The sequence below is a fragment of the Pan troglodytes genome, chromosome 3 (assembly GCF_028858775.2).
Source record: "Pan troglodytes isolate AG18354 chromosome 3, NHGRI_mPanTro3-v2.0_pri, whole genome shotgun sequence".
Classification (NCBI taxonomy): Eukaryota; Metazoa; Chordata; class Mammalia; order Primates; family Hominidae; genus Pan; species Pan troglodytes.
The window spans coordinates 183787061-183814810 of record NC_072401.2 but is presented as its reverse complement, the minus strand read 5'-3'; the positions used below and the strand labels follow the sequence as shown (position 1 = coordinate 183814810).

The 27750-nt window shown below is 39.9% G+C and overlaps 2 protein-coding genes across 29 annotated transcripts in view; one reads left to right on the top strand and one right to left on the bottom strand.

The window, feature by feature from the left end:
* The window catches only part of TENM3 (teneurin transmembrane protein 3), a 2732592-nt gene that overhangs the window by 648407 nt on the left and 2056435 nt on the right, over positions 1-27750 (bottom strand). For 5 of the 26 annotated variants that reach the window (XM_054683936.1, XM_054683947.1, XM_054683951.1 and 2 more), the window contains exon 1: positions 7829-7919. The exons of 19 other annotated variants lie outside the window; for them this stretch is intronic. The gene's annotated coding sequence lies outside the window, so the exon portion shown is untranslated. Of the gene's footprint in view, positions 1-781; positions 7146-7227; positions 7541-7828; positions 7920-27750 lie in introns of those variants that run through there. 2 more of the 26 variants (XM_054683935.2, XM_054683937.2) reach the window with 2 other exon arrangements.
* Positions 7853-10360, top strand: LOC134809936 (uncharacterized). 3 transcript variants are annotated; one of them, XM_063810010.1, is made up of 4 exons: positions 7853-7943; positions 8146-8289; positions 8447-8554; positions 8853-10360. In XM_063810010.1, exon 4 carries the CDS (start codon positions 9070-9072, stop codon positions 9514-9516), a length of 447 nt encoding a protein of 148 aa, XP_063666080.1. In that variant the 5' UTR covers positions 7853-7943; positions 8146-8289; positions 8447-8554; positions 8853-9069; the 3' UTR covers positions 9517-10360. The 3 variants fall into 3 exon arrangements, with proteins under 3 accessions (XP_063666080.1, XP_063666078.1, XP_063666081.1); XM_063810008.1 differs by having other exon boundaries at positions 8447-8736; XM_063810011.1 differs by lacking the exon at positions 8447-8554 and having other exon boundaries at positions 8613-10360.

Here is a 27750-nt window from a genome sequence, read left to right as displayed (position 1 = left end):
CCATATCCTTGTAAGAATGCCTTATTTTTGGGACAATCAAGAGACAAAAATATGGCTGTGTATACTACAGTTTTCATTTCTTTGCAATATTATAGTTCATCACATATCTATAATATGTATTTAGATTACTAGATTCGTTTTTATTATTTGCAGTATTTTAACCTACACAACTATTCTCATCATTACACAAAATTTAAGTGAAAAAATTTTAAAGTTTTAAACATTCATTTCATTTTTGCTTATAAATATAGAAAAATGTAATAACACTGCCCAAGATGCTTTTGTTTTTTTGTTTTGTTTTGTTTTGTTTTTTGCTCCTAAGAGAAAAAAAAGTCATACATTTATTCTTCAAGAACTATAGGAGTGATAGCTTTCTTTAGCTGGAAGTTATTATAAATTCTGAAAGAAATAAAAGTTACAGCTGGCTTCCCCTGGTTTTCATAATTATTTCAAATGGCAAGCTCTGTGCCAATTTTCTTAAGAGCTATTTAAAAGAACCAGTCCCTTGCCAATTTTTTTCTACCTACATGTTGACAAATTCCAAATTCTCTGATAAAAAGTATTAGAATAGATGTTACTCTTTAAAAAGAACATTAGGTAGACTGAAAATAAACAATTAGTTTACTTTTCAATAGCGTACTTTTTACCAAAATAAGCATAATCTCATATTCATATATTTGCACATGCTTCATGCAAAGTATTTAACATGGTTCACACATTTCTCCCTGTAAAGTATATTCTAATAATTCAACCCTGTCTTTTCACTGTCTGCATAACGTACCTTCTAGTATGTAGTCCAAGAACATAAACTCTCCTAAGATACCATCCCAGTGTAGAAGCCACATGCTGGACACGAGAGGATGCTGGAGACGCTCTTGAGTGAGGACCACTTCTTTGGAAACGCCCCTATTGTCAAAAAAGACACCTCCTCATGCAGAGAGGGGGGTCAACAATTCTAGTCACAATATTAGTTGAGCATAATTTAACTCAAGAGGAAATAATTCATTCTAATAAAAAAGTAGCTTTTCTGTTTGGGGGAGGGAACAGAGAACCACAAATCCACGTCACCCTCTTATTCAGAGTGTGCTGCTATCTTCATAGACAGCCACTGCATTCAGAGGTGCTACGGAATCGGACTGAAGGAAGACAGTCACTACCAAGCTGTTAATCCTTTCTAAGTAATGGCAACCTGAAGAGGTATTAGCATAAGAATTCTAACAAATATGACTAGTAATTAAATAAAGGAAAGAATGACTAAAATATATTAAGAGCTGTATCTTTAAAGGTAAGTGGCCTTTATAAGTTACCTCCTAAATGGTCTTTTTAAATAATCAGAGTTGTGTGGTTTTTTTTAAGTCTCTACATAGAAAACTATAACTTGATTTTCAGTCTTATAAACAAAGCAAGCATGCCTGTAAAATAGAGCTCTTAGTACGTTTTCTTTTTTCCATCAGTATAAGCAACTGTATGCAATATTTGGAATCTCTTGGATTAAATTTAAAAACTGATACCCTGGTTCTCCTGCAGGGATTGAAAATACATATATTTAAAAGTGAAAAAATTTACAAGTTAATTTTCTTCTGTACTTACCCAATTAAAATAAATGACAAAATTTTCCCTTTAGTCTGCTTTTCCTGTCACACACCCTGCTACATACAGAAAATGCTCAAAGGGCCATCACTCATTATAAAAGATATTCATTTTCCTATTTTCTCCTCTTTCTCTCTCTTTCTCTTATTCCCCTCCCTTCCTCTTTTCCTTTCTTCCTCCCTTCCTCCTTCCCTTATCTTTTTTTGGTTTTGAGGCAGACACCAAGTAGACCCAGTTATAAAATAGCTGGTTATTATTAATATGATCCCATCCCAGGGCAACCAAATCACATTATCCCCACCTCTCCCCAACTACTCTAACAGAAGTAAAAACTACTCCACAATATTTGAGAATATACTATCAACAAACGCAATTTTTGTATCCCATGACTTTTATATAATTATATAAATGATACAATTTTATATCATTAAATGCAAGTGTGAATACAGGCACTATGTCTTCCCCAAGGTATTTTCAGAAGGTATCACTGTGTTTTTGCATGCTCTAGTACAAACTACAGAACTATGAATGTGGGTCAAATAGTAAGTAATAATAGTAATAAATGCCACATCTCCGTAAGTAATGATTAACTCCTAAACTTACAAAAAAGAATATAAGCATAGTTTAGTGTTATGCTACATTTCACTCCACACATGCTCCTAAACATATAAGAATTACCTATTTTCTGAAGGAAGTCAAGGAACTCGGTTAAGACTGCCACCTATCACAAACTTGTTTGAAAAGTCAGTGCTACCCGATCCTAGCTCTTCCAAGATTCCAAGAAAGTTATCAACAGGGAAGTAAAATCTCATTATTATTATTATTATTACATGATATGGTTTCAGTCATCTACTCATATGACTTATGAGTTCATTCTATGATACTGACATTAATTTGCAGTGACTAATTTAAAATAGAAAGACATGTGTTTGAGTAGATCACTATTTTTAGTAAATTCCATGTAGCTGTTCTAGCTAGGCAATCACCAGGGTTATTTAACCAAAACTACAGAAAATTTTATTGCAATTCCTTCAAAAGAATGAATCCTATTGTAGTTTCAGTGTACGAAACATCTGTGTATCTCAGGGCATGTTTCTGCATTTTGATAGTTTATACTCTAGCACTTGTGTAAAATAACATTTTGAAAATGGTAATTTAACTGCATTATTTTAGCATTTAAAACTATTTTAAATGGATGTCTTAAGCTGGAAAAACACCAATCCGATGCCAAGAATGTATCACTACAGAGAATAAAATAAAGATACATAGTTCTTATCAAGTTTTTTTCCTTCCTGAAAGTAAAGAGTAATGCCATTGTGGGAAGTTTACACGCACTAGAAAGCAGTTACATCTTTCTTTAGAAATCATATATACTACGGATATATGTTGATATATATGGATATATATTGATATATATGGATATACTGTGGATATATTAGAATGCTAATCTATATTAATCTTATATTCTGTGCTCCTAATCTTTTATTTGATTGGGACAACATGTATCACAATGCAATATGAACCAAAGCCCAAGAAAATCTTAAAGTGGTCTTTCAGAAGAGACTTAAAAGCTGATAAAACCAAAGATGACCAGGTACAGATAAGAAACAAATGCAAATATCACAGTGGGGATGATAACGTTCACCATCTCTTCACATTTCCATTAAGGAATTACCTCCACATGCATTATCTTTCATTGTCAGGATTACACTATCTTATGAAATAAAGTTATAACACACGCACAAGAGGTCCATCCAAAATTCTAAGAAATCTCTGACAAACTGAACTAGAATGTTAATACAAACAAAAAAGGAAATAACCTAGATGGATTACAATTACTATTAATGACTCAGGCCATAAAATCCTTTGATGGGCAAGAAAATATGCCTTGAGGCATATTGCATTTTGGGAAAATAGGCTATTTGAGTTGAATATATGTTAATGAATTGCTTCCTCATGTTTTATATAATTCTTAAAAAAAGTTCAAATTAGGTCCCCAGTAGGATGTTTTAATTATGAGAAGCAATCTTTTGAAACTCATACAAGCCATCACACTTGTTTGGAAACAAATGACTTTTCAAGATGGAGAAGTATCACTATCAATCACCAACAAGTTAATTCTACATAATAAGGCAGGTTTGGATGCAAACTGATCCATTGTGGAATGCTGTATCTAAAACTGATTACAACAGCACTCAAAATGAACGCAGCCCTCCAAACCACTTCTTTGCTCAGAAACATTAATCTCAATTAGAAGGAGAGCTTCATAATGGTAATGCTTGGTATAAAAAAGTATAAAATAAATCAGGTTCTATAAGACACAACAATTAGTTTTCAGACTAAGGTTTATTTTATTTTATTTTATTTTGAAGCACAGAATTTCCATCAGGTCTGTTAAACCAGCTGATGTTTCCAAAAATAAGTTTTAAATGTATTCTAAAAGAAGCTTACGTAAAATAATTTTTAAAACTTAGTTGTCGAAACTTTTAAATAACGTATTATTGTGTTATCTTTTCAACAGACTTTACTCCGAATGCATGTGTTCAATTTTTCTACGGGCTATCATTCCACTTTATAAGGCAACTATGAACACAACACTAACTTCAACTAGAAATTTAAAGGAATATGTAATTGGTTATGGACCACGGTAAACGTTTGGTGGCAAACTATTATATTCTTTGCTCATATTCTCAACCTAAGTAAAAAAAAGTATGCCCTCGAAGTCAAAATGGATATTTGACTATCAAACGAAACCCAGGGTAGACGAGCAATGTGTAATTCAACATGCTTAACAGGTTTCCACAGCACAGCTTCCAGAAAAGGGCAGACAATTCATCACAGCTGCTGAACACACTGATTCAAATAAATATAAAACCTGGATGATATTCAACCACCATCCAGAAATCAAATTTTTACAGGGTAAAATAAAGTTTAATAAAAAGGAGGCACATGCATTTATTTAAATAACCAATATTAATAAACTAATAAACTTGGCTTTGTTGGGCTTTTATATCAGACAATGACCATGCTCTGAACTTATTCCCTAGTATCCCTATAGGTAGGATAAACTTCAGCATTTCCAAACATACATTAACAGCTTTTGCAAAAACATCATTTTTTGTACACCCAGCCTAACGGTGATTCAGTATTTCTGACAGGTCACTCTACTCACAACGATAGCCACGCGCTTCTTCCTGCTATCTTCTTTGCTTGACTCTTTACAAACAGAATAATTACTCTTGGCTCCCAGAAGCAAAGCTAAGAAAGAGTAGCTTGAACTTACTAACTGGATCATTATTGTTTAGCTAGGTTTCCTTTCTGAATAAGTTTAAAAGTTTTGACTCTCTTTAGGAGCTTTTTTCTATTCAAAGATAAGCATCCTTATCTTTCTTTGTCTTCACCCTAATAAGGCAGGTTCCCTTTTCTAACCAAAAGACTGATGACACGCCTACAGAATCATAGTAAGAAAAGCCTCAATAATTTACCTAAAACATCTTTCTAGAAAATAAACACAGCCATGCAAAATAATCCCATTTGGAGGAATAACTAGTCACAATTCCATAAATCTATCTGCTTTATTCCCAATAATCAAGTAATCCTCATTAGGGTGCATAGGTTGCTAACATAAAGCTATTGGCACAGGGGGTTCACAAAGTTTTCCAAATATATAAACATTAGCATGGTGATTAGTATAACTACATTTTTTATAAAAACTGTGCAGTGCATGTAAAATGTGTGTTTGATTTGAACTACTTTTTCTAACTATTCTTTTCTAAGTTATTTAACATAAGATATATTTGTTTACTATTAGAAAAAAATCTTTGATTAAGAGGAATAATAAAATTCATGTAAGAAAAAAAGAACAAGATTGTTAAGGGAAATGCAACAGGAAGAGATACAGACAATCCTGAAATACACAATAGAATAACTGAACTCATTATAAACTCCTATCTTTGAAGAATTTAGGAATAATTTGTGAATGCCATGACATTTTAAAGTGGGATTAGCAAGCCTTATTACTGAACTAACCTCTCCCTCTTAGATCAAGAATTAAATATTTACTCTGCATTTAGAATTACAAATCCAAACTTTCAGGGCTCATACAAGAATTTTATATATTAAGATATACATGCTCGAAGTTTTAGATAATTAAAAGTGTATTAAGGAATGCACAAAGCAAGATTGTTGAATTTATAAAATCTTGTTCTAATTGAAATATTAAAATAGATAATTATTATTACACAGTTGCTCTTAATTCTAAAGTCAGTCTGTTCTCAATATATTAATATATAAAGACTACAAATACTTCTCCAAGTAGGCAGTGGGGAAAAAAGGATATGCGTCATTATTTTAAAGAAATTCACTAAGGGATCAAATCACCAAGTTCTGTTCAGCTACAATACCATCTTTTGGGATACTCTTCCAAGCTTTCCAGAGATGCCATATCCACCTTTTTTCTTTTGAGAAGAGAAGGGAAAGGTAATGCCTCAACATATGTCTATTTCTAGTGAAAAGACCACCCAGTGGATTCTGCCAGAGTCTACCAATGTTTGACAAAATACATTGTCAGAAGATAAGAAATAGAGCATGATGAAGAGACAGTCCTGTTCTCGGGCATCCCAGCCGTCTGAGGCCCTGTAAAAAGTCTAGGACAGCTCTCAGCCTTTCATTTCCATTGCACCTCCTCACACGTACCTGGAAACTTTTCTCTACCTCCAAATTACAGTGACTTGGGGAAACACACGTGTGTGATGTATTACACGGTACAAGTACTTGTTACCCTCTCTCTACAATAAAAATTAACAAGTTACCACTCCAGCTACCTTAAAGGTGAGGCAGTAAGAATGGAATCCAAGCTGCATAGTAAGATGCTCAGCAAAGATCAATCAGACACAACCCGCCTCAACCTAAAATATGTGAAGCTCTTTGTAATCGGTTGTAAAACACGAGAGGGACCTAGAATCTCAGTTGCAGGCTCATAAATTCGTAATTTTTGAAACGCCCAGCTCAGGATATTTTGTGTGTGTTTCCAACCCCATCCAGAGTTTCCCGATCAAGTTTCAGCCGTGATCCATCACTCCCCACGCTACCCCTCGCCCCGCACTCTCCCTCCTTCACTCCTTTTCAACTTGGCTCCCTGATCGCTGCAGAAGCCTTCTGTCCCCTGCCTGCCCCGGAAAGCGGTGACATCCCGGGGCTTTCCGCTCGCTGGGAGCCCCCCAGGATCTTGTTAAGACGCCCCCGCAGAAGACGCGGGGGCCCGCCACACATCGGGGGCCGAAGAGGACCTGGCGGGCTCCCCTCCCCGCCCCCACTGGGCGCCCAGCCTCCAGACTGCCTTCCTCAGGGACCCCGGGGCTCCCCAGTACGGGGGCGCGGCGCCTGGCTCCCCGGGCGAGAGGCGCCGGCGAAGTTCCCACCTGAGCCGGCGGCCGGAGGTGGCTGGCGCGAGGGCGGGGCGGGGACAGGGAGGCCGGACCGTGGAGAGAATCCGCGCGCCGAGAAGATGTCCCCGCGTCCGCCGCCTCCCGGGGCCACGCGCCGTCCCAGCTCGCGCCCGCCAGCTCCCGGCGCCGCGGCCCGGCACTAGGACCCCATAAAGGAAGGAGGGCGCGCCGGCGGCGGCGCCGCACTTACCGCGCTCGGCTCGCCCGCGCCGCCGGCTCGCTCCCCCGCAGCAGCCGCCGCGTCCGCCCGAGCCGCGCGCACACCGCGCCGGGCCAAATTCAAAGGAGCCGGGCGCGGGGGAGGGGGGCCCCGCCGAGGGAGCGGGGAGCGGGCGCCGGCGGGGCGGGGGCGGGGAGGGGGCGCGAGTGTTACAACTTCCTTCCCTGCCCGCCCCCGGCCGCGCGGCCCGGGGACGCGGGAGGGGAGGGCGCCCGCGCGCCAATGAGTTCACTTTCTTTCTCTCCCCCGCGCTCCCCCTCTCCCCGCCCGCCGGCCCCTCCAGCCTCCTCCAAGGCGGCGGACCAGGCCGGGCCGGAGTTTTCGGGGTTCAGCCCGCGAGCGGGAGGACCGGGGAGGCGAGGGAGGAGGAAGGCGAGAAGGGCCAGGTGAGGAGGCCCGCGGGACGCCCGGCCAGGGGGCGGCATCCAGGACCGTAATTGTGCGGCGGGGGACGCGCCGGGCCGAGTGTGCCCGAGCCCGGGCGCGTACACGTGTCCGTGTGTGTGTGTGTGTGTGTGTGTGTGTGTGTGCGGGAGTGTGCGAGGGAGAGGAGGAGACGAGAGGAGCCTACCATGCGCTTCCCCCGGTGCAGATCGCGGGAGAGCCCAATCACGGGGCGAGCTGGACCTGGCTGTGATCATTTATAATCCTTGACTCCTCCGCTCCGCCACTTGTCAAGATGACAGGTACTTTATTTCTTCTTCTTCTTTATTCAAAAAAAGAGATTCCCCGTTTACTGCCTTTTTCTGTCAAATGGGATTTGCCGGACTGAACCACGTTCGCCGCCCCTCCCTCCTTCCCTCCTCCCGGCCGCGTCGGGTTCGGGAAAGCACCGAGGCTCCCATGCTGTGACCAATCAGTGCCTCTACTACTCTCGCCGTGATTTAGGGGTCATCCGTGAATAACACTTCACGCTGATGAATGGCTCTTGCCGGCTTTCGGCTCTGATGAGGGGTCTGCCCGCCGCGGATCGCAAACACTAATGAACTTACTGCGCCATTTGAAATTCACACGCACCAACAAAGTGCGGGGGTACGTGCGTGGGGGTCTGTCCTTTTCTGCTGCGGGTGGCGGGGAGGCGGCCCTGGGGGAGGGGGCGGGTAATTGCTTTGGACTTAAGTGGAAACACTTCTCTGTGTAATCAAACCTCTAACCTTCTTAGAAAACTACTTTTCTTGATCTTCCGTAGGGTGGGCATTTCAGGTCAGCTGAGTCACCCGAGGAGGTGGCAGTGCAAGACACTGCCGGGAAGACGGATTCCGAGGCAGAAGGGTGTAATTAAGGATTTCCACCCCCGGTAGGCGGCCCGTCCTTTGCAGAGCCTCTGAAAATGACCCGCGCCTTCCTTTCCACAGTGTTCTTTCGTCCGAGACCGAAAAGCGCAAATGACCTTTGGACAGGGAAGGGAGGCAGTAAACACTCAGACTTCCTTACCAGCCCCTCGTCGGCACTGCAGCAGAACAATTGTCTGCCCCCCAGGTTCAAGCACCTAGGCCTCCTCCCCGCATCACCTGGCCAGGGGCGGACCCGGGAGTCCTCCGAAGGCTCCACTCCCCACTTTTACTACTCTTCTTTCCTCTCCATTCTCCCCTCAGATTAGCAGCCGGACACTGTCCCTGCCTCGATTTTGTTTGCTGTGGGAGGGAAAAAGAAAGTATGCTGCTCCTCCCAAGACACCGGCCACTTTCTACTCACTGAAGTTCCCACCGCAGCGCTGGCTCCCGGCTCCCTAGCTCCCGCCCCCTGTCTGCAGGAAAGCCCTCCCCCGGAGCTTCCGAAACTGCTGGAGGTTCCAGAGTTTTGTAGCTCCGAATGGGCGACCTGAGCCGAACCGCTCTCTGGCTGGGTGGTCGGCGGGATCCTTCAGGCTCCTTTCGGGTCCGGGACGGGGCGGCGGCAGAGGTGGGGCGTCCGTGCTTGGGGCTGCCGAGTGAGTGCGGCTCCCTGGTGCGCGCCCGAGCATCTCCCCGCCCTCTCCTGGGACCAGCAGTCGGCCCGTGGAGGGCTAGGAGCCCGCGACCAGGCCTGCCCCGGCCGTCGCCAACCTGTCCTTGGAAGCGTGGCGGAGACTGGTGCGCTCTCAGCCTCGTCGCGCCAGCCTCCTCGCGCCACCCTCCACTTTCAGCTTCAGAGCAGAGGATTCCGCCGACCTCTACCTGTACCTGTACTCGGCCGTTAGGAAATCCACTTGCATTTTTAACTACCGTGCAGAACCAGAAACAGATCGAGCACTGGGAGAACAAGGACGACGCCTCCTAGGAAAGCCTGAACCTTTATGTTAGTTTATCCAAAGTTTGGGCTAGAAGTGAGGAGAATCCCTAAACTCGAACTGGGGTGCCCAGACCCACAGCCCGTGTTCCCGAAGTTGCTAAGTGCCCGAGCGCAGCGCGTTAAGTAGAGAAGTCTTGGTAGTAAGCGAACCCGACCCGGCTCTCGGGGCGCTAGTGACGGAAAGCAGCACGCATATCTTTGCGGGAAGAATCTAGAGTCGCCCTGGGATAGATCCATCTCCTTCTGCCACTGAATTTCACACTTGAAAAAGATAAGGTCATGGGGGCGGATGAATGATATCCCCCACTCATTTAGCCATTCTTATTATTATAAAAAAAAAAGGCTTGTCAATTATGAAGGTATGTCCCAGATATTACAGGAAGATCATGCAAACTACTTGAAATTTGAATCCGGACATGATCGTAAGGAAACTCTTTAATAAAGCACTTTTGTGGCCCAGTTCCCACACACACACAAAAGTATTAGGTCTTTAAAACTTTTCTAAGTATGTAAATAAGTGAGACTCCCTCTTACTGTCTACGAATACACAATAAAGAGATGAGACACTGCCCCAATCCTAAAGAGGCCAGAACTGAAGTGCTACATTGTGGGAGTTAGGGGATGCTTCTTTTTTCCAGCTCTTTTTTCTAGAATCCTCATTACAGCTAACGCTGGTAATAAAGGTAGGAAAACAATAGAACTCATAAAACTTAGAAATGGTAATAAATCTTGGCTCCTGTCTCTAGCCCAGTTCCTTCTTACATGAGATTCAAAGTTTTTCAGTATGCAATGCTGAACATTCACACTATGGTTGCAAAATAGAAAAAAATACTCTAGAACTCATTAATACGGCCCTGCGCACCCTATGCCAGGCGTCGCTGGTGGACAAGGCGCGCAGGGGTCCTCCTCTACGTCTGCCTGCGCCTGTAATCCAGGCAGCTTACGTGTGTTAAATTTGGGTCTCTCTCTGTCTCTCATACAAAGCAGTTCCATCCTTTGAGGCCGTTAGGAAAAGCTGATGTTGTGCAGTGCCAAACTACCACACGCTTCCTCCTTCAGATGAATCCCTGGAAAGCAGAGCGGCAGCTCGCTACGTGACCATCATGCTTTTTTACCTCACTGAGCTGTTGTCAAGAGAGGGCGGGGATGGCGGGCAGCTCACGTCGTGCCCTCCGCAGCAATAAAAACTGGAGCGGGAGAAGAAATGCAAGACATCGCTGTCTGTTTTGCAAGCCTCTGGCCGCTCTCAGCAAACTCTGCCCGGCGCGGCTGGTGACTTTGCGGTGTGAACGCAGCCGGTCGTGCTCGGGATAATGGGACCGAGCTGGCGGCATCGCCCTCCCGTGGGCCCCTCTTGCCACACAGATGCGCAGCTCTCCAAAAGGAAAAGGTGGCCCAGCAACCCTCGCCTAGCCCTAGTCCTAGGAATGCATGCCTGGGGCCTTTGGAAGCCTCTCAAAGGGCTGGGGGGCGGGGGGCGGGATATAATGGGCCGAACCTCTGGATTCATTTTGGGGAAGAGGAGCCAGGCTCTTGCCCCACTAATGAGGCAAGGCCAACAGCACCCTGCCCTGCTGCTCCACCGCCTCCCCGCGGGTCAAGTCTCAGCCGAGTGTCGCTGCCCACCTGAAGGTGACACCTGTCCATTTTAGTCAGCATCACATGCGCCTTCCCTTTCTCCCCTTTGGGGTCTGTCCGTTTTCTCCTCCTGTCCTAAAGAGCCAGCTTGGAACTGAAGGGGCCGGGTAGCAGCTGTTTGTGCCTCTTGCCCGTGCAGACTCGAGGGTCTCCGCAGCCACTTCCTCCTTTAACACGCGAGGCTTTCAGGCGTGCGGAAGGGGACCGCCGGGTCAGGCAGGTATTAGGCTCTCCAAGGACACTTGTGGACATCACTCGAGTTTACCTATTGTTTGGACTTTATTACATCTGCTTTAGCAAACGGAGGCATGAGCGGCCTGTCTGCTGGGTTCAAACCCAGTTGCTGCCCCGGCTGCAACCTCTCCCACTCAAGAGACCCTAGGAACGATGAGGAACGGGGTAGAAATGACCAGGGGAGCCAAATCTCAGGTACCAAGACCTTCCAGCTCACCCCTCAGGCTCAGGAAAGCCAATAACCCACATATGCCCAAAAGGAGGTTATGTCTCAACTGAGAACAGCAAATAGGTGATGGGCCACTTTAGAACAGAGGATAAAGGCTGGTAGCCACTGAGCAAAACCCAAATTCTAGGCACCTGAGGTGTTTCCCTTACACAAGTGGCTTCACAGGTAGCAAGCAATTAATCTGCAACAGTGAACAACACTAAAACTTAAATTTTACATGGAAGTCTCTCAAGTAGACAAAGTTATTATTGGGTGGGGTTTTCCCCCCACTGGCAAAAAAATAACTTATCCCTTGGCTGTTAGATTGAGGGAACTATAAAACAAATATTTTAATTCGATCACTGACAAAGTCATAAAATTCAATGACTGTTTGTAGAGGAAAACATGCTTTCATTATCTTAATTAAAGCAAGATAAGCCTCTCTCAATGTGCATGCATTTTGGAGCCACTGAATGGACTGGTGATGAGACGAAGCAACCTTTAATTGGGACCATGCTTCTCCAGTACATTCGTTTGTATTCCATGGTGTAAACCTGGCCTTACGCGTGGCTCCGACCTTCGGTGGAAATGCATTTGCGTAGCACCACCCAAGGGCTCCCTTGCTTTGGCTAGAGCCTCATAAAAGACCCCAGGTTTTGCAAAGGATTTTGAACACCAGCGTCTTTTAACATGTGGAACTTTCGGTTGTGGTTTAGCTCTGTGAACGTATTTAAAACTTGCTACATTATTCCACAGTGAAAGTTGGAACCTTTTTAAGAGTTATCATAGAGTGCCTTTTAAAATCTGTCATATTTTCTATAAACAACTTTTCAGTGAGAAGCGTATATAGTGTACTCGAGGTAGGCATTAGCTGCTGGCAAGGTTTATGATACAATAGTGACACTACAGGACAATTTTTTAGTCAAACAACACCCGTTAGATATTTCAGGGTCCAGCTTATATGTTAACTTGTAAATATAGGTTAAAAATATAGGTATCAAGTGACTAAATTCAGTATCAGACAAATTGAACATCTTTTTATTTCCCAGAAGTGCCCTACTCTTTCTCCTCCCTTTGGTGACCTCTTAGTCTGGAATGCTCTGCATCCGGGGCCCCTGGAACACATAGTTTTTAAAGTACCTATTAGTGATACTCTCCTCCCGTGGCAGTGCTTCCACTGTGTTTTCTGCATGTAATAAAGGATGGCACTGTTTTTTGTATAGGTCTTTCCTAATAGCTGAGCACTCTTGGAGTGTAGGGGCTCAACCTTATGCCTCTTTGGACACACAAGCCTAGCCCATGGGCTGGCATATAGGAGCTGCTCAATAAATGTTTGTTGAACGAATGAGTGGATACACGAATAAAATATTTTCATTGACTTTAGCCCCTCTGACTTTCTTTTTTAAACAGGGGTATGTCATAAATAAAATTTACCTTGAAAATGTATTTAAGTACACTGTTCTACTTCTCTGACCATGAAGTTTTTAATGGGACATCGTTTTAAAATTCTGGTCATTACAACGAACCACTTTTGACCTTGGTTGACTTTCCTCAGAAACATAATTTGAAGTAAAGACAAAAACAATGAGAAAAGGCAAAGAGATCAAATTTTGGTTTTCTCTTTTTCAGTAGGATATGATGTTTATCGAAATTTGGAAACAAATTGTGGCAAGCACCTATAACATGTAGATACTCATGTTTTTATATTAAATATGACATTATTTATAAAACCCTGTTGTCCTCCAAATTCCCTTTGGATTTTTAGTGGTAAGAAGTGTAGAGCCTAAGATGACTGCTTTTCATTTCTTCAAGACAAGGGTTCAGCTGGTATTGGGGAAACAATCTCTGTTTGTTCCTGTCTGCTCAGGAGGACTGTTTCTAATTGATCTGGCATGGAATTTAGTTGGAGATGTGTATGTTGCAACTGAAGCGCAGAGCCTGTGTGCTTTGTAAAGTGATAACCATATGGGCCTTATTTGAAACATTTGAGGATTTTCGACATTAACCTGGGTTAAATTGAGCTATAAATTCAACTCAAATGTATATGTCCTGACAAATTCATCATCACTTTGGATAGATTCAATCCATGCTTCCCTCAGATTAATAAAGATGATGACCGCTTATCACACATGCAAAGATTCGTCGTGATAAAGTACCATAATGTTGTACTTTGCACTGTTTAAATGCAAATTGCCCATATTAAGCAGACCTTTTCTACTGTTATCACTTTCAGTAGAATGGAAATGTTTAAAAATGATCTCTGGGTAAAGAAAAGGATATATAGTCAAATCTATTTCCTCTTACACCATTTGCAAGTGCACTTCGCTATCATCATGAAGATTTAATTAAGCAAGCTCAGCTAGGCTAAAAAGCAAAGAGGCTGAAAGTTACTACTTATAGAAACATATTCAGGACTTATACAAAATAATTTATTTACTATTCTTCATTTAGGGATTTGAGCAACCACTGAAGGTTAAAAATACAACAGAATTCTATAGCTCCTTTCCCCATTTCTGAATATCAAATTTAGAGCTTATACTTTGTTACAGATAATAGTACTAAGTTATGGATGTTGATGGGTCTTCCCTTGCAGCTTTAAATTGCCTTGAAAAAGATACAGTTTCTTTAATTAAAAAAGCTGCACAGAACTAATCCCTCTAGCTGAAAAAAGAAAAGTTTTAAGCAATCTCTTTCTGCTCTGAGAGAGAAAGGCAGACAATACCATAACAGATCAGAAACATAAGCTATAGTGTGCAGCCAGGAGCACAGCAGGGAACTGAATACTGCTCCGACTGTGTCATTTTTTAATCCCCCATCCCAGTTTTCCCCGTCTGACCTCATGCTGAGATGAAGTTATCACAGAAGACAGCTTTACTCTCACCAATGAATCCAACCCTGGATCTGTATTATCCTTAGCAGATCAAAACACCGCTTTCATCAAATAGCATTATCTGCATAAAAGGCATGCAATTGCCTGATAATTTCACCCAAACTATGCTATTCATTTAAAGGACAAGAAGAGAAATGTAATTCATTCCTTTGGGGGGGGGGTGGCAGAGAAGAGTGAGACTTGGGGAGAGGCAGAGGCTGGAAAAGCTAACTTATCCCCTTCACTCATGGGAACTTTCCTGTTTTTAACACAAAACCCCAAGAAGGGGTCCATTTAAAAGTCCCCCTACTCCTGCGCTTTAAGATTAATTGTTGGAGCAATTTGGTGCAGTTTGAGTGACAAAAGTGTAAGTTGTGTAGAAAACTGGCAGTGAGAAATTACAAAGCTTGCTGATGTCATTAGCCATGCTTCCATGAACCCCAATAAAAACATCATATCCAGTAAAATTGGAGAAGCATAAGAATTAGCTGGACAATTGGATGAAGTTTAACACAACGTTGTATTGGGTCGGCAGGGGGGGGATCCTGACTGGAGATCTTTCTGTGCATTATGAGAAGTTTGAATCCTTACAGTGGGAAGACAAAAGACAGATCCCACAATTCTGAGTTGTCACTTTGAAAAATATTTAAGAAATCTTAGGCATCAAGACTAGCTCTTTTTTAAAATTTAGAAAATACTTTAGCCTCTTTCAGAATGCCTTTTTCATCTTATGTTGAAACAGTGTTCTCATTTGCATTGTAGATTGTATAAGCTGTTATAATGGGCTTCTCTTTAATGGATCCTAACTCCTTATTGAATGACATCAGTTGTTTTGCTCAAGGTATGGTGATAGGTTAGAGCAATCAGCCAAAACCATTTGTGTCAAGTAAATGGAATTACTAAGAAGTACTAAAACTCCCACGTGAGTATGGGTGACCTATTAGGTATGTGTTAATATCCCTATCATATGTTTTACTCACCGTAATTTCAATGATTTTGCTTGAAAATGTAAATCTTCCACCCAGCCCTTTCAGAACTCACTATGTAAACTGACCCTGCAAGAAATTCAGTTTAATCTCTACCCTTCCATCACCCAGACAACATCTATACACAAAAATGTGTAGGACAAAGAATCAGAACTGCTTGAAAAAAGAACAACATTAACATGCTTTAAATCAGAGGCAAGGAACACTCCTGGAAATTCATGAGGCAAGTGACGGGGCAAGAATTTTTCCCTTGAAAGAAAGAAGCTGGTTCTAGAAGAAAGTAATTGTAGCCCTATTATTCGTTATCATTGCCACTTTAACTACATGGAGGTATTCCCTAAAACATTTCAATGCAATTAATAAACAGGTGTTTTTTTTTTTTCCATACCAGCTTTCCAAAACTACAACTTGATACTGTAGTGCTCTGAGACTAAGAGTCTATGTAGATATATGGTCTGCTCAGTAGTAAAGCTCCAACTGATGTTTCCAAAATACAGCTTCATGACATACAAATTATCTGAAATTTAATGTGATTAAGCATTAAACTGTGGTATTTCCTTGAATTTAATGACAGTACTATTTTCATGTCAAACTTGATTACAAGAACCAGCTTTCAGAGCAAACTGTTTAAAATCCCAAATCATTAACAGATCATTTAGGGTTCAGTCTCACAAAACTTCTTGTCTGTGAACTATCAACTAAGGATATGTAAGCAGAGAGGTGAGTTTCACATTTTTCTTACATATGTGTTGGTTGGGAGAGACTGAATCTACAAGTCACATTTCTGTCTGTTAATGCCAGGAGAGGAAAGATGTTTACATCATCAATACCACCGCCACTCTTAACAACATACTTATGACGAAGTTCGTGGTCATATGCTATTTTCTCAAAGCCTGTCATGGACCATTACACCCATTTGAAATGGACATAGACAACTTCCTTAAGACTTTAGAAATTTAAAATACAACATAAGATTTTGATATTTTATTTTGTCTTTACTTTCACTTCAAGTCTGTATTCAACTCACAGCTGATTTTTCTAAGAGACTAAACCTGGTTCATCCATAAATCCTGATGTCAGAAGTACATTAGGCCACAGTTGTGTGAATTACCTTAGTCTGGAAACCTAAGCCATCATCACATGGGTCATGGAATTCTTTCTTTCTTTGCTTAAAGATGACACCAGAAACACCACTACTCTTAGGGTACAAACGTCCCAAGTGAGACAAAGAAAGATATTTCTAACAACCTTCTAGGTAAAGCTATCCTCTTGCCTAAAACTTTGGATCATTTTTGGAATTTTTTTTTTTTTTTTTTTTGAGACCGAGTCTCACCCTGCTACCAGGCTGGAGCGCAGTGGTGTGATCTCGGCTCACTGCAACGTCCGCCTCCCGGGTTCCAGCGATTCTCCTCCCTCAGCCTTCCTAGTAGCTGGGATTACAGGCGCGCATCACCACACCCAGCTAATTTTTGTATTTTTGGTAGAGATGGGGTTTCACCATGTTGGCCAGGATGGTCTCAATCTCCTGACCTCGTGATCCACCCTCCTCGGCCTCCCAAAGTGCTGGGATTACAGGTGTGAGCCACTGCACCTGGCCAAACTTTGGTTCATTTTTGGTGCTTAAGACAGCAAAGCTTGGTTTTCTCTGTGGTGTGATGCATTTCTGAGAAAAGAGAGTTGTGGAATAAAGCCATGAAACAGTAGAAGAGTCATATTGAAATACAGCAAGCTCCTACGGGTCATGTGATCTGATTTTTAGTTTACCTGATGAAGTCGTAGCTCTGGCTTTGTTTGCTTTAGTGAAAAACAGAAGAAGCCAGGCATTTCTAGAGCAGACTGGGGGAAAGAAGAATCTGGCCTGGGCAGAGAAGCATCCAAATTTCTTTCTGTGTTTACCTAACACTTCTTTCTTAGCCCTGTACTCCAAGTCCAGCACTTTTAATCCACAAAATCTGTGAAAGACCAGGATTCACCTTCCCCTCTTTTATCCTTGGATAAGATATCTAGGAGGAAAAAAAAGTAGGCCATGAGAAGATTATGAGCTAAGAGTCTATAAAGAGGGAGGAAATTGGCAGTGAGAGAATCTGAGTTAGGGGAAAGAGAAGGGAGAACAAGCTTAAACTGAAGATAAATCAAGAGGATGCTGGAAGGAAGAGAGGGTGCATGTGAGATTCCTAGCTTAGAGTCCTGGCTTAATGGAGCTCTGCATTTATCTTCAGTCTCTATTTACACTGATCAGTGAGTGCTAGAATCTTGCCTCAAGAGTTTACAGTGTGACTTAGAAACTAGATTTAAATCAGGCCATGGTACAGGCAATATTTATTTTCAAACTTATTAGAAATCAACCTTTTCTACATTTTGGAATAATGTTGATAATAAAGAGGTTCTTTATTGAAATTTGAAGATTATCTTGATGACAAATATGCTCTAACTATCTATGGTAGCCCTGGAGCAATGATTTTCTAATTGTTGCCTTTAGACCCCCTGTAAGCAGAATCACCTGAGGGTTCTTGAGAACATATACGTTTCTGGGCCCTATTTCAGCTATAGGGAATCAGAATCCCCAAGGATAGGACCAATAAATTAGCATTTTAAACAAGTCTTCCAGAACATTCTTACTCAAAGGGAAGTTTGAGAAATATTGCCCTGGGTTAAATATTTTTCATAAAGTAAATATATATTTCAGTTTTAACATTTCCCTATTAAAAAGAAGTTGTTGCAAATAACTGTCATTGAATTATTTTCAGAACTGACACAGTCCAATTTAAGAAAGAAATCAAAATTCACAGAATGAAGAGGGTGAGAGTATCTACCAGAAGAAATTCCAGCTGAAAATTCAGTGACACTTCAAAATTCAATTTTGGATTATATTTTCTAAGAGTCGTAAAATCAATGTTATAAACTGAGATAGCATTTTCTATGTATTTTAATAGTTGGAACACTGTGTACAAATTTTTGCTGGCTCTCTTGTTTAATAATTTATATACGATTCTAAAATTATATAAATTTTGGGATGAACCTTTAAATATGTATTAGTTCTATTTATTATCAGAAATTAAAGAATGCTCTTGTGAAATGGAATAGAAACTAACTCAACTTGTGTAGCCTTTAATAGAAATCCTGAATAAATATATCAAAAAAAATGAAGAGCTTTATTTGGAAGCTAGGCATTGACAGGTCAGCATCCCATGCTATTTCTAGGATGGTTTTCATAAGCATTGCTCATGCCGAAAGCCCTTCAATTTTTAACATAAAGCATTATCACTATCCTGCCATCTTCACTTCCTTCTTTTGCAATGACTTGTCTCTGAAGGATGTGACTTTTAACAAAGTACTGTGATTACACTTAAGGACGTGACCCTGTTTTCTCTTATATTGCAGATTTAAAGTCCTTATGATAAGTAGTGGGAAAAGCATAAAAACAAGTCTTTCTTTTTATGTTGTCTTGACTACTGCAATTACCTGGTCTGCATCCTATTTTCCCTCCTCCTCCTGACTCGCCTGGCCTACACGCATGTTTTCTTGCAGACAACGTGCCCACCACATAGCATACATTGTCTCGTGTGGTCCTCATAACAACTTCACAAGTCGTTACTATTATTTTCCTCATTTTAAAGATCAGTACATTGAAAAGTAAGTAATTTGTCCAATGTAAGTAGAAGAGCCAGGATTAATTACACTTTTTCCAGAGCCCAAACACTAAGAATGACACATATTTCTAGGAGGAATAGAACCTGCTCTGATCATGTTAGTTATACACATATAAAATCATACACACACACAGAACTATGAACTAGAGTTTAATGAAAGAGCAATGCCTCTTAAGAACACATATACATGCCAATGTGAATTCCACAAAGAAAATACTTTATTGCTTGAGTCTGCTTTTGAGAAAAGTCATTTTATAATATGAAAAAAATTGAACTTGACAAAACTTTAGGTCCTGTTCCAAGCAATTTTACTCATCTTCCTTTGTTTTATATGTTGTACAGATTTACAATAAAATTGCTCCTAATATAACACTTTTTTTTTTTTTGAGACAGATTCTCGCTCTGTTGCCCAGGCTGTGGCAGTGAGTGCAGTGGTGTGATCTCAGCTCACTGCAACCTCCACCTCCCAAGTTCAAGCAATTCTCTGCCTCAGCCTCCCAAGTAGCTGGGATTACAGGCACTCACAACCAGGTCTGGCTAATTTTTGTTGGTTTTTTTTTAGTAGAGACGGGGTTTCACCATGTTGGCCATGTTGGTCCTGAACTCCTGACCTCGTGATCCACCGGCCTCAGCCTCCCAAAGTGCTGGGATTATAGGCGTAAGCCACTGCGCCCGGCCTATAACCCATTTTATAATTCATTTACCAATTTCTCTAAATAACATTACTGCAAACCTCAGCACATATTTTTGAATGATGGTTGAAGGCTAGACTTACAGAAGATTTCAGCTCCAGAAGGGTGGTTCCCTCCTCCATTATTCATCTATTCAGGATAAAGTAAAATCACTGTTTTAAGGACTGAGTATAGTTCAGGGATGGTAAACATTTGCCAGCCTGATAAAAAATTTCCAGGAAGGCTGTAACTGCTCCAATGTTTAGCTTGTAGAAGTTGGTAATCCTCTTTGAAGGACCAGGGAAGTTAAACAAGGTGAATTGTAAGTTTGCTGCTATTTGAAATTACAAATCATTGAAAAACTGTCCACTAGAACACCTTAGGGAGTGAATGGCAGATAATAATGGTTTATGTGTGGTTGCAAAACAATAATGAACCTGTCTAATCAATTGTTCTGAATAGCAGTAGATCACAGTGGAAGGAAAAATACACATCCTTTATTGACCCCTTGTGTATTCTGTTACATTTCATTCTTGTGACTTTCGAATGGTTTCCTTTCATACTTAATCATGCAGTGACAGATTAACCCTAAAATAGTTACCCTTAACTCTTCCTACAGGCAGCATTTAATATAAATAGCTGAAACCAGAGCAGAAGGTAAACCCAGTATCTTTGCCTTTTTATGGATATGATATATTCATGATAAAAACGCTAATATCGAATCTAAAATGAACATAAAATAAATCAATGCTAATTGTGGGTGAGGTTTTTGATTTAACAAAAGACTTGGTAAAATAACAAATTCATAGTCATAAACAGAAAGAAAAATGAACTATGACCTGAGCTCATTTTATCCATTTAGGTTTATCTTCTAACAGATCCATAGCAGTGTGGCGAAACGTATTTTGCTGTGATCTGCAATCGCTGATAAACTATGAAATGATTGCTTGTACTGGGCACATTAATTTTACATGTATGGACATGCCATATGTTCAGGGTTAAATTGTAGAAAGCCATCTCTTTGTCTGTTCTGCACACCCCAACCTCCCCCACTACATTTAGAGTTTCTACAGTGTTTACGTTAACACAGTTTATATAAGAAAGGTCTATTGAAATAATTAGTTTAGATTCACTTATGCAGATGACTTGGCCAAAAACCCACTTGAAACACCAAGGGTCACCATTATCACCAACAAACTGAACTGTTATCAAATAACAATTTCATGTCATCCTGGGGTTAAATCTGCCACACAAGAAGTAATAGTCCTCTATCTGCTTAAGATATTAAGAGAATCAAATGAGATAGAATTTAAACTTTAGAGGGTTAGAGTTTATTATTAATATCTTTCATTTATCTAAGCAATTATTTTCTTCTAGTTCAGCTTACGTAGGAAAAATTCAAAATAAATATAATGTAATGATTTGTGTGAAATGATGCTAAAATCTTTCAGCTTCGTCTTAAACATTTATCTAATACCAACTGTCCAGATCCAAAGATGAAAAAAAAAACGGCATACGGGATCAGGATTTATAAATGGTTCTTTTCTTCTTGTGGTAATATGTTATGTTGAGCCATTCCGGCTCATTCAACAACTACTTCTTTTACTTGGTAATGAAAATGTGCACACTGACTGAGGGTAACGTCTCTGACTAGGGAAGTAGACACCTCCAAAAGTGGCCTACATGGGGTTTGATGTGAAGCCTTAATTTATTGCACTGTCACTTAAACACATAGTACAATGTTTTTGTAACTGTTAATTATGTATTGCTAAGTATTAATCAGCTATAAAAAGAAATGTGATTTGTATGTGTGTAAGTTTGATCCATTTATCTTACTAGTATTGATCTGCTATGAGTTTTCTTTTTAGATATCAAATTTTGGTGACAATACCACTAATGGAATTTGTGTCACGTTCACCTATACAAATTACTTTGCAGTATAGTATTTTAATTCAGTAAAACCTTTATTTAGAAATGTCATAATTTCTTTAACTCGATAACTAAATTGTCTCTAAATATAAAAATCTAGATTTAAATTAAATTGCACATTATTTTTGTAGTTATGATATCTGAGACTACCCTCTCCCTGAAGAGTATTTTTAAAAAGAGTTGGCTTTGCCTAGATTTAGATAAAATATCACAATCTAATTTGGAGTGGTAAACTATTCTGACGTTTTAACTTCCTTGTAATTTTATGACTACATTAGAAACTTTACAGTAAGAACAATAGTAGCCAACTCAATATAGATTTGTATACTGTGTTTGAAGATACCCTCACATATACTTATATATTTGTGTATGTATGTGTGTCTGTGTATCTAGATCTCTTTCTCCTACTATAGTGTTATCGTTTTAAGCTAATTGTCTCTTGGGTGCATACAATCTTAAGGAAGATGCTTTTAAACACTGCAATTGAACATTGACCTTCTTTTTCTTAATTTATTATTTACCTAATGCATACTTTTACCTATAAAAGAATCAGTGTAAGATGGAAAACTTTTAATTTGATTACTTATATATCAATTGCCAAAAGGCTGATTTCAGCAACAAAAAGTACAGCACTTAACCTTTTTGTGGAATCCACTCTTTGATTATCCTTTCCTAATTACCTATCCTTCGACACCTAAAGCTTTTAATTTCTGTTTTTTTCTTGATGGGTGATCTATTATAGTCTTTCAAGCCAGGTGGTTCTGCTGATATGTTTAATAATTTCAGTTACTATGCTTTGTAACATTTTGATCATATATAATACTACGCCTTCTAAATTTGATTCTTCTTCATTCAGGAAGCAGGAATTCTGAAGAGTAAATTGATTCATATTTGACAACACAGATTTGTGATACTCTAAAAATACCATGTTTCTCACATTTTCCTTCTCCTTTTATTATATATTATGAAATATAGATTTCCATGTATGTATTATAAATATTCTAAGCTAAATATATGTAGGTAGTAATTCAAATCATTTATACTTAACACAATCTATCTACTGCTGACTGCTGTTTGTGACTATGTGCATTAGCAACATTTTTTCAGATGATATTATGTGAATTTAACATGACAATAGTCATATACTTTGCACAGCGCTAGCTGTCTGTTGCTTCAGGATGTAACCCTATTCCCGCCTTTTCCCATGCTTTGTTGCCACAGATCTTTCTGCGTGGCCTCAAATTAAGGCATTTTCTTCCCTCATGACCTGCTTTAAATTTTTTTGGAATGTGAATAATTGTGATGACAGAATTAGAGTATGAAAATATGAGAGAAAAAAGTCTATTACATTTTGCTCAAGTTAATTGTCAATTTTGTGAAACTGGATAGTAATAACGAACCAACTTCTGTAATGTCAAATCAAAGGTAATTTCTGAAGTTGATTTTTTGAGTTGATTAAGGGTTTAATACAGTGCCAGTGATGAAATGAAAAGTAACAATTATTACCTATTTAGTGATAAATTTAGGAGAAAATATTCAATTCCAGTTGTGTATTTTAAATGAGGATTTCCAAAATTCTCAAATTCACTAACTTCGTTCTTAGTGTTATACCGCAGGATGTTGTGTCATTTTAGGGACACGAAAAAAAGAACAGTAAGTTAATAAGGAATTGTTCACCTTAAAGAAAACTTGAATCTTAATAGGGAAAAAGGAACAATAGAAGCACTAGTTAAAATTGTTGAAAAGAAACAAGTACAGGCCAGGCGCTGGTGGCTGAAGCCTGTAATCCCAGCATCAGTAGCTCATGTTTGTAATCCCAGCACTTTGGGAAGCTGTAGAGGGAGGATCACTTGAGTGCAGGAGTTAAAGACCAACCTGGGCAACGTAGCAAGACCCGTCTCTTAAAAAAGTAAAAAATAATAAAAGAAAGAAAGAAACAAGTACAAAACTCAAATTTTATTAATAGTTCATATGCTAATAGCATAACTACAAGAAGATACTCAAAAAAAATGCCTACATAGAAAAAAAAAGGATAAGGTAACATCCATTAAAATTGGAAAATGGATTACCATATAAAATAGGGTTTCTGCGTTTTTTCCACAGATTTTACATAAAATATTTAATCCTTTTGACCAAAACAAAAAAAAAAGTGAAACATCATTAATAATATTATTTGGTAATGTGGACCAATGAACTATATTATAAAGTAGTACTATAATACTAAACAAACCTATTAAACTTCCTATAAATTATTTTTTTCACCTAAAGCAAATATTCATTTAATAACTTTTTGATTTATTTATTATACACATCCTGCTGAATTTATATTTAATTCTCTTAATGTCTAAATTTGATCATCACAGTAAAATATACTTTAGCAAAAGAAAATTGACAAATGAAAACAAGAATATTATGACTTTTTTATCTCAAGTTTATATACTTTTCTGAATATGCTAGTTTGCATGCTATATAGACTATACATTGAAAACAAAATTGCAAAACCGTTGCTTGCTTGATAACTCCATTTTTGAAAAAGAGTCTTTCAGTAAACTTTGTTCTGCTCCAAGAGAACAGAGCTCCTTTTAAAAATGCAGCAAATAGTTTCAGCATGATCTTTTCCTTTATGTTTTATTTAAAATGTTAATGGAGTAAATCCACAATTCACGTAATTTATTTTGAAATACTTTTGTTCAGAATAATGCATCGTGAGAACAGTGATATACAGGCAAGTTCCCTTAAAGAACATGCATCAGTTCAGTTCCCTTTTGAAGCATATTGCAAATGCCCTCTAACAGGGCACAGCAACATTACATAAATCATCTTATATGAAAAATTAACATGACATCAAATATTTATAAATATTAATGTGTATGTTAATATAACCAAAGCTGTAACAAACAATCGTAACCTTGCCAAGTTTCCTAGGACAGGCGCTGCTGATAATCATATCCATTATCTCTGGAGGAACGCACAATTATGAAAGTTATACACAGGATGCTATGTTTTTAGCTGCTTTTAAATTTATCCATTAGATGTCTACCTTACATATAATATTAACCCTTTGCACATACATTCTTAAGAAATATGTAGAAGGCAGCTCATGTGGATAAATACTTTAAAAATCATTTTTATTTAATCATTTACCTGGAAAGTCCCTATATTTTAACATAACTTTATCATAATTGCAGTATACGATGTCCTACAGAAAGCTCACTTGGGGTTGATCTCATTAACCTGTGTTAAATACCACATATGCATTTATACATATGCATGCTACGCCTTAAGAAGGCCACACTTTGCAAAGGTAGATTGGTGATTTGTGGCTATGCAATGTGATGTACTATGCTAGCTCCAGTCCCTCAGGAAAGTCTCTGTGTTGAGGATGGGGTGGGGATGGGGAGTTCTTGGGCTTGCCTGGGCTCAGTAGGGCCAAGTCCATAGTTAAAATTTTTAGTGACTCACAGACCGTAGGCATAGTCAGCCAGGCAAAGTTTTGCTTGGGGTTCTTTTTTCACTTCAACTCTTTTCGTGGGTAGGGTGAGTCAATGCATAGTACAGCAATGTGATTCAGACAGAAGGAGAAAAGGACCACCATTTTATACATGTGCATATGGGGCAGGATCAGGCAAGTCTGGCTCAGAGTCCAATAGGTTTTCATGGGCACAGCAAGAAGATCACGTTAGAGGCTAAACATACTTCTGGATTGAAGATGTTTTGCTTCACCAAAAGAGAGTTCTTCAGTAAGCAGCATCTGAATCCACCTGTCTAAATCTGCGCCCAAGCCAGAGCATTCTTCATTCTAAAGCACCGAACTTCTATTTTCAGCCTGACTCCTCGGTGTTACAAAGAGACTATTGTTTTGTGGAAATAGACTCTGATGACTGTGCTCTGCATCACTTACAGGTGGAAATGGGTTTAGCCCTAGGTGTGGTGGGGAAGTGTGACCTTGTTTTCACATTAAAGTTTTTTTGTACATCTCTGGGATCTACGATTGACTTTGGGGCATTTTGACTGTGGATAATAATGCTGATTCAACCTACTTACTCTCTGAAAAACTAAATATGGAATGAGTCATGTCTCAAGTGGTCAGAAAATGCCACTTGAAAATATCTTCCAATTAGAGATTCATTTTATTGCAAATCTGTACAAATAATATGGACTTTAGGTGGGATGTTCAGCCTGACACATATTTTAGTACTAATTGTTTTAATCAGATAAGAAACAAATACTTATCTGGTATCATTTTTAAGTGGGTCAGAATTTTGAATGGGATGCAAAGGAAAAGGGTGAATTAGAGTAGACATTACTTTGTTACTTGTTAATTTAAATATGTATTTTAGACATACGCTTTCAAATCCCCCAAATTGCATTGTCATATTTTGCTACCAGCAATTTTATGCTCTATATTATCATTTATTTTTGGCCCCTATGGACTCATTCCCATGATCCCAAGCATGTAGTTATTACTTCTATCTTTAAAAAAAAAAAAAGGCAAGGAGAGGGGGCTTTTCCTTGATTTCCCTATCAGCTACACCCTCTTTTTTGTTTTATTTTATTTTACTTTCTTTATTTTATTCACTGTTTTTTAGGAAAACTCCTTAAAGGGCTTGCCTATGCTGGATGTTTCTAAATGTTCTACTCTCATCTCCTTTAAATCCAATGAAAGTTTTATCATCACCATTCCACAGAAAACACTTTTGTTGAGATGGCCCAAGATCTCCATGCTGCTAAATCCCAAGGTCAATTTTAAGCCTTCGTTTTACGGTGGCATTTCCCCTTATCCACAGGGAATAAGTTTCAAGACCCCAGTAGATGCCTGAAACTGGGATTATTACCAAATCCTACGGATCCTGTGTTAAAGGAAGCACTTTGTGGTTTCTCTTTGGCAGATCTGCATTGCTAGCCTTACTACTTGCACACTTGGGGGCCATCATTAAGTAAAATAAGGGTGACTTGAACACCAGCACTGTGATACCACAACAGTTGATCTGATCATCGAGATGGAAGCGGCGAGTAGCATACACAGTGTGCATGCGCTGGGCAATGGGAAGATTCACCATCCCAGCTGGACAGTGAGATTTCATCCCACCCCTCAGACCAGCGTGCAATTTAAAACTCATGAACTGTTTATTTCTGGAACTTTCTGTGTAATATATTCAGACCGTAGTTGACTGCAGTTGAACTCAAACATCAGGAAGTGAAACTGCAAAAAAGTGGGAGGGGACTTATTGTACTTGAATCCATCAGGTCACAGCTTCTCACTTTCTCCGCCTGCACACTTTCCTTCATTTGGCTTTCTGGACACCGTTCTCTCCTGATTGTTCTACTATACTGGCCACTCCTTTTCAGCCTCCTTCACTGATTCTTATTCCCACAGTTTTAATGTTGCCCCAGGGCTCAGCCTTTGTTCTTTCTTAATCTTTCTAGACTCACTCCCTTGGTGAACAACACTCTAGTCTCGAGGCTTTAAGTGCAGGTTATATGCTGACATCTCCTATACTTACATTTCCAGTTCAGATCTCTCTTTCCCTTCTTAACTTCAGATTCACATATGAAATTATCTACTCGACATTTCCACTAGATTGTCTAAATGGGTAGTTTCAGCAGGGTGCTGTGGCTCACGCCTGTAATCCCAGCACTTTGGGAGGCCAAGGTGGGTGGGTCACCTGAGGTAAGGAGTTTGAGACCAGCCTGACCAATATGGTGAAACCCCATCTCTACTAAAAATACAAAAATTAGCTGGGCATGGTGGCATGTGCCTGTAATCCCAGCTACTCGGGAGGCTGAGATAGGAGAATTGCTTGAACCCAGTAGGCAGAGGTTGCAGTGTGCCGAGATCACGCCATTGCACTCCAGCCTGGATAACGGAGTGAGAGTCCATCTCAAAATAAATAAAAAAGTAAATAAATAAATAAACAAATAAATGGGTAGTTTCAAATAAAAACTCCTGAACTCTAAAACTAACTCCTTCTGCAGTCTTTCCCATCTCAGTCAATGGCAGCGCTGACATTTCAAGTTATTCCAGACAAAACCCTTG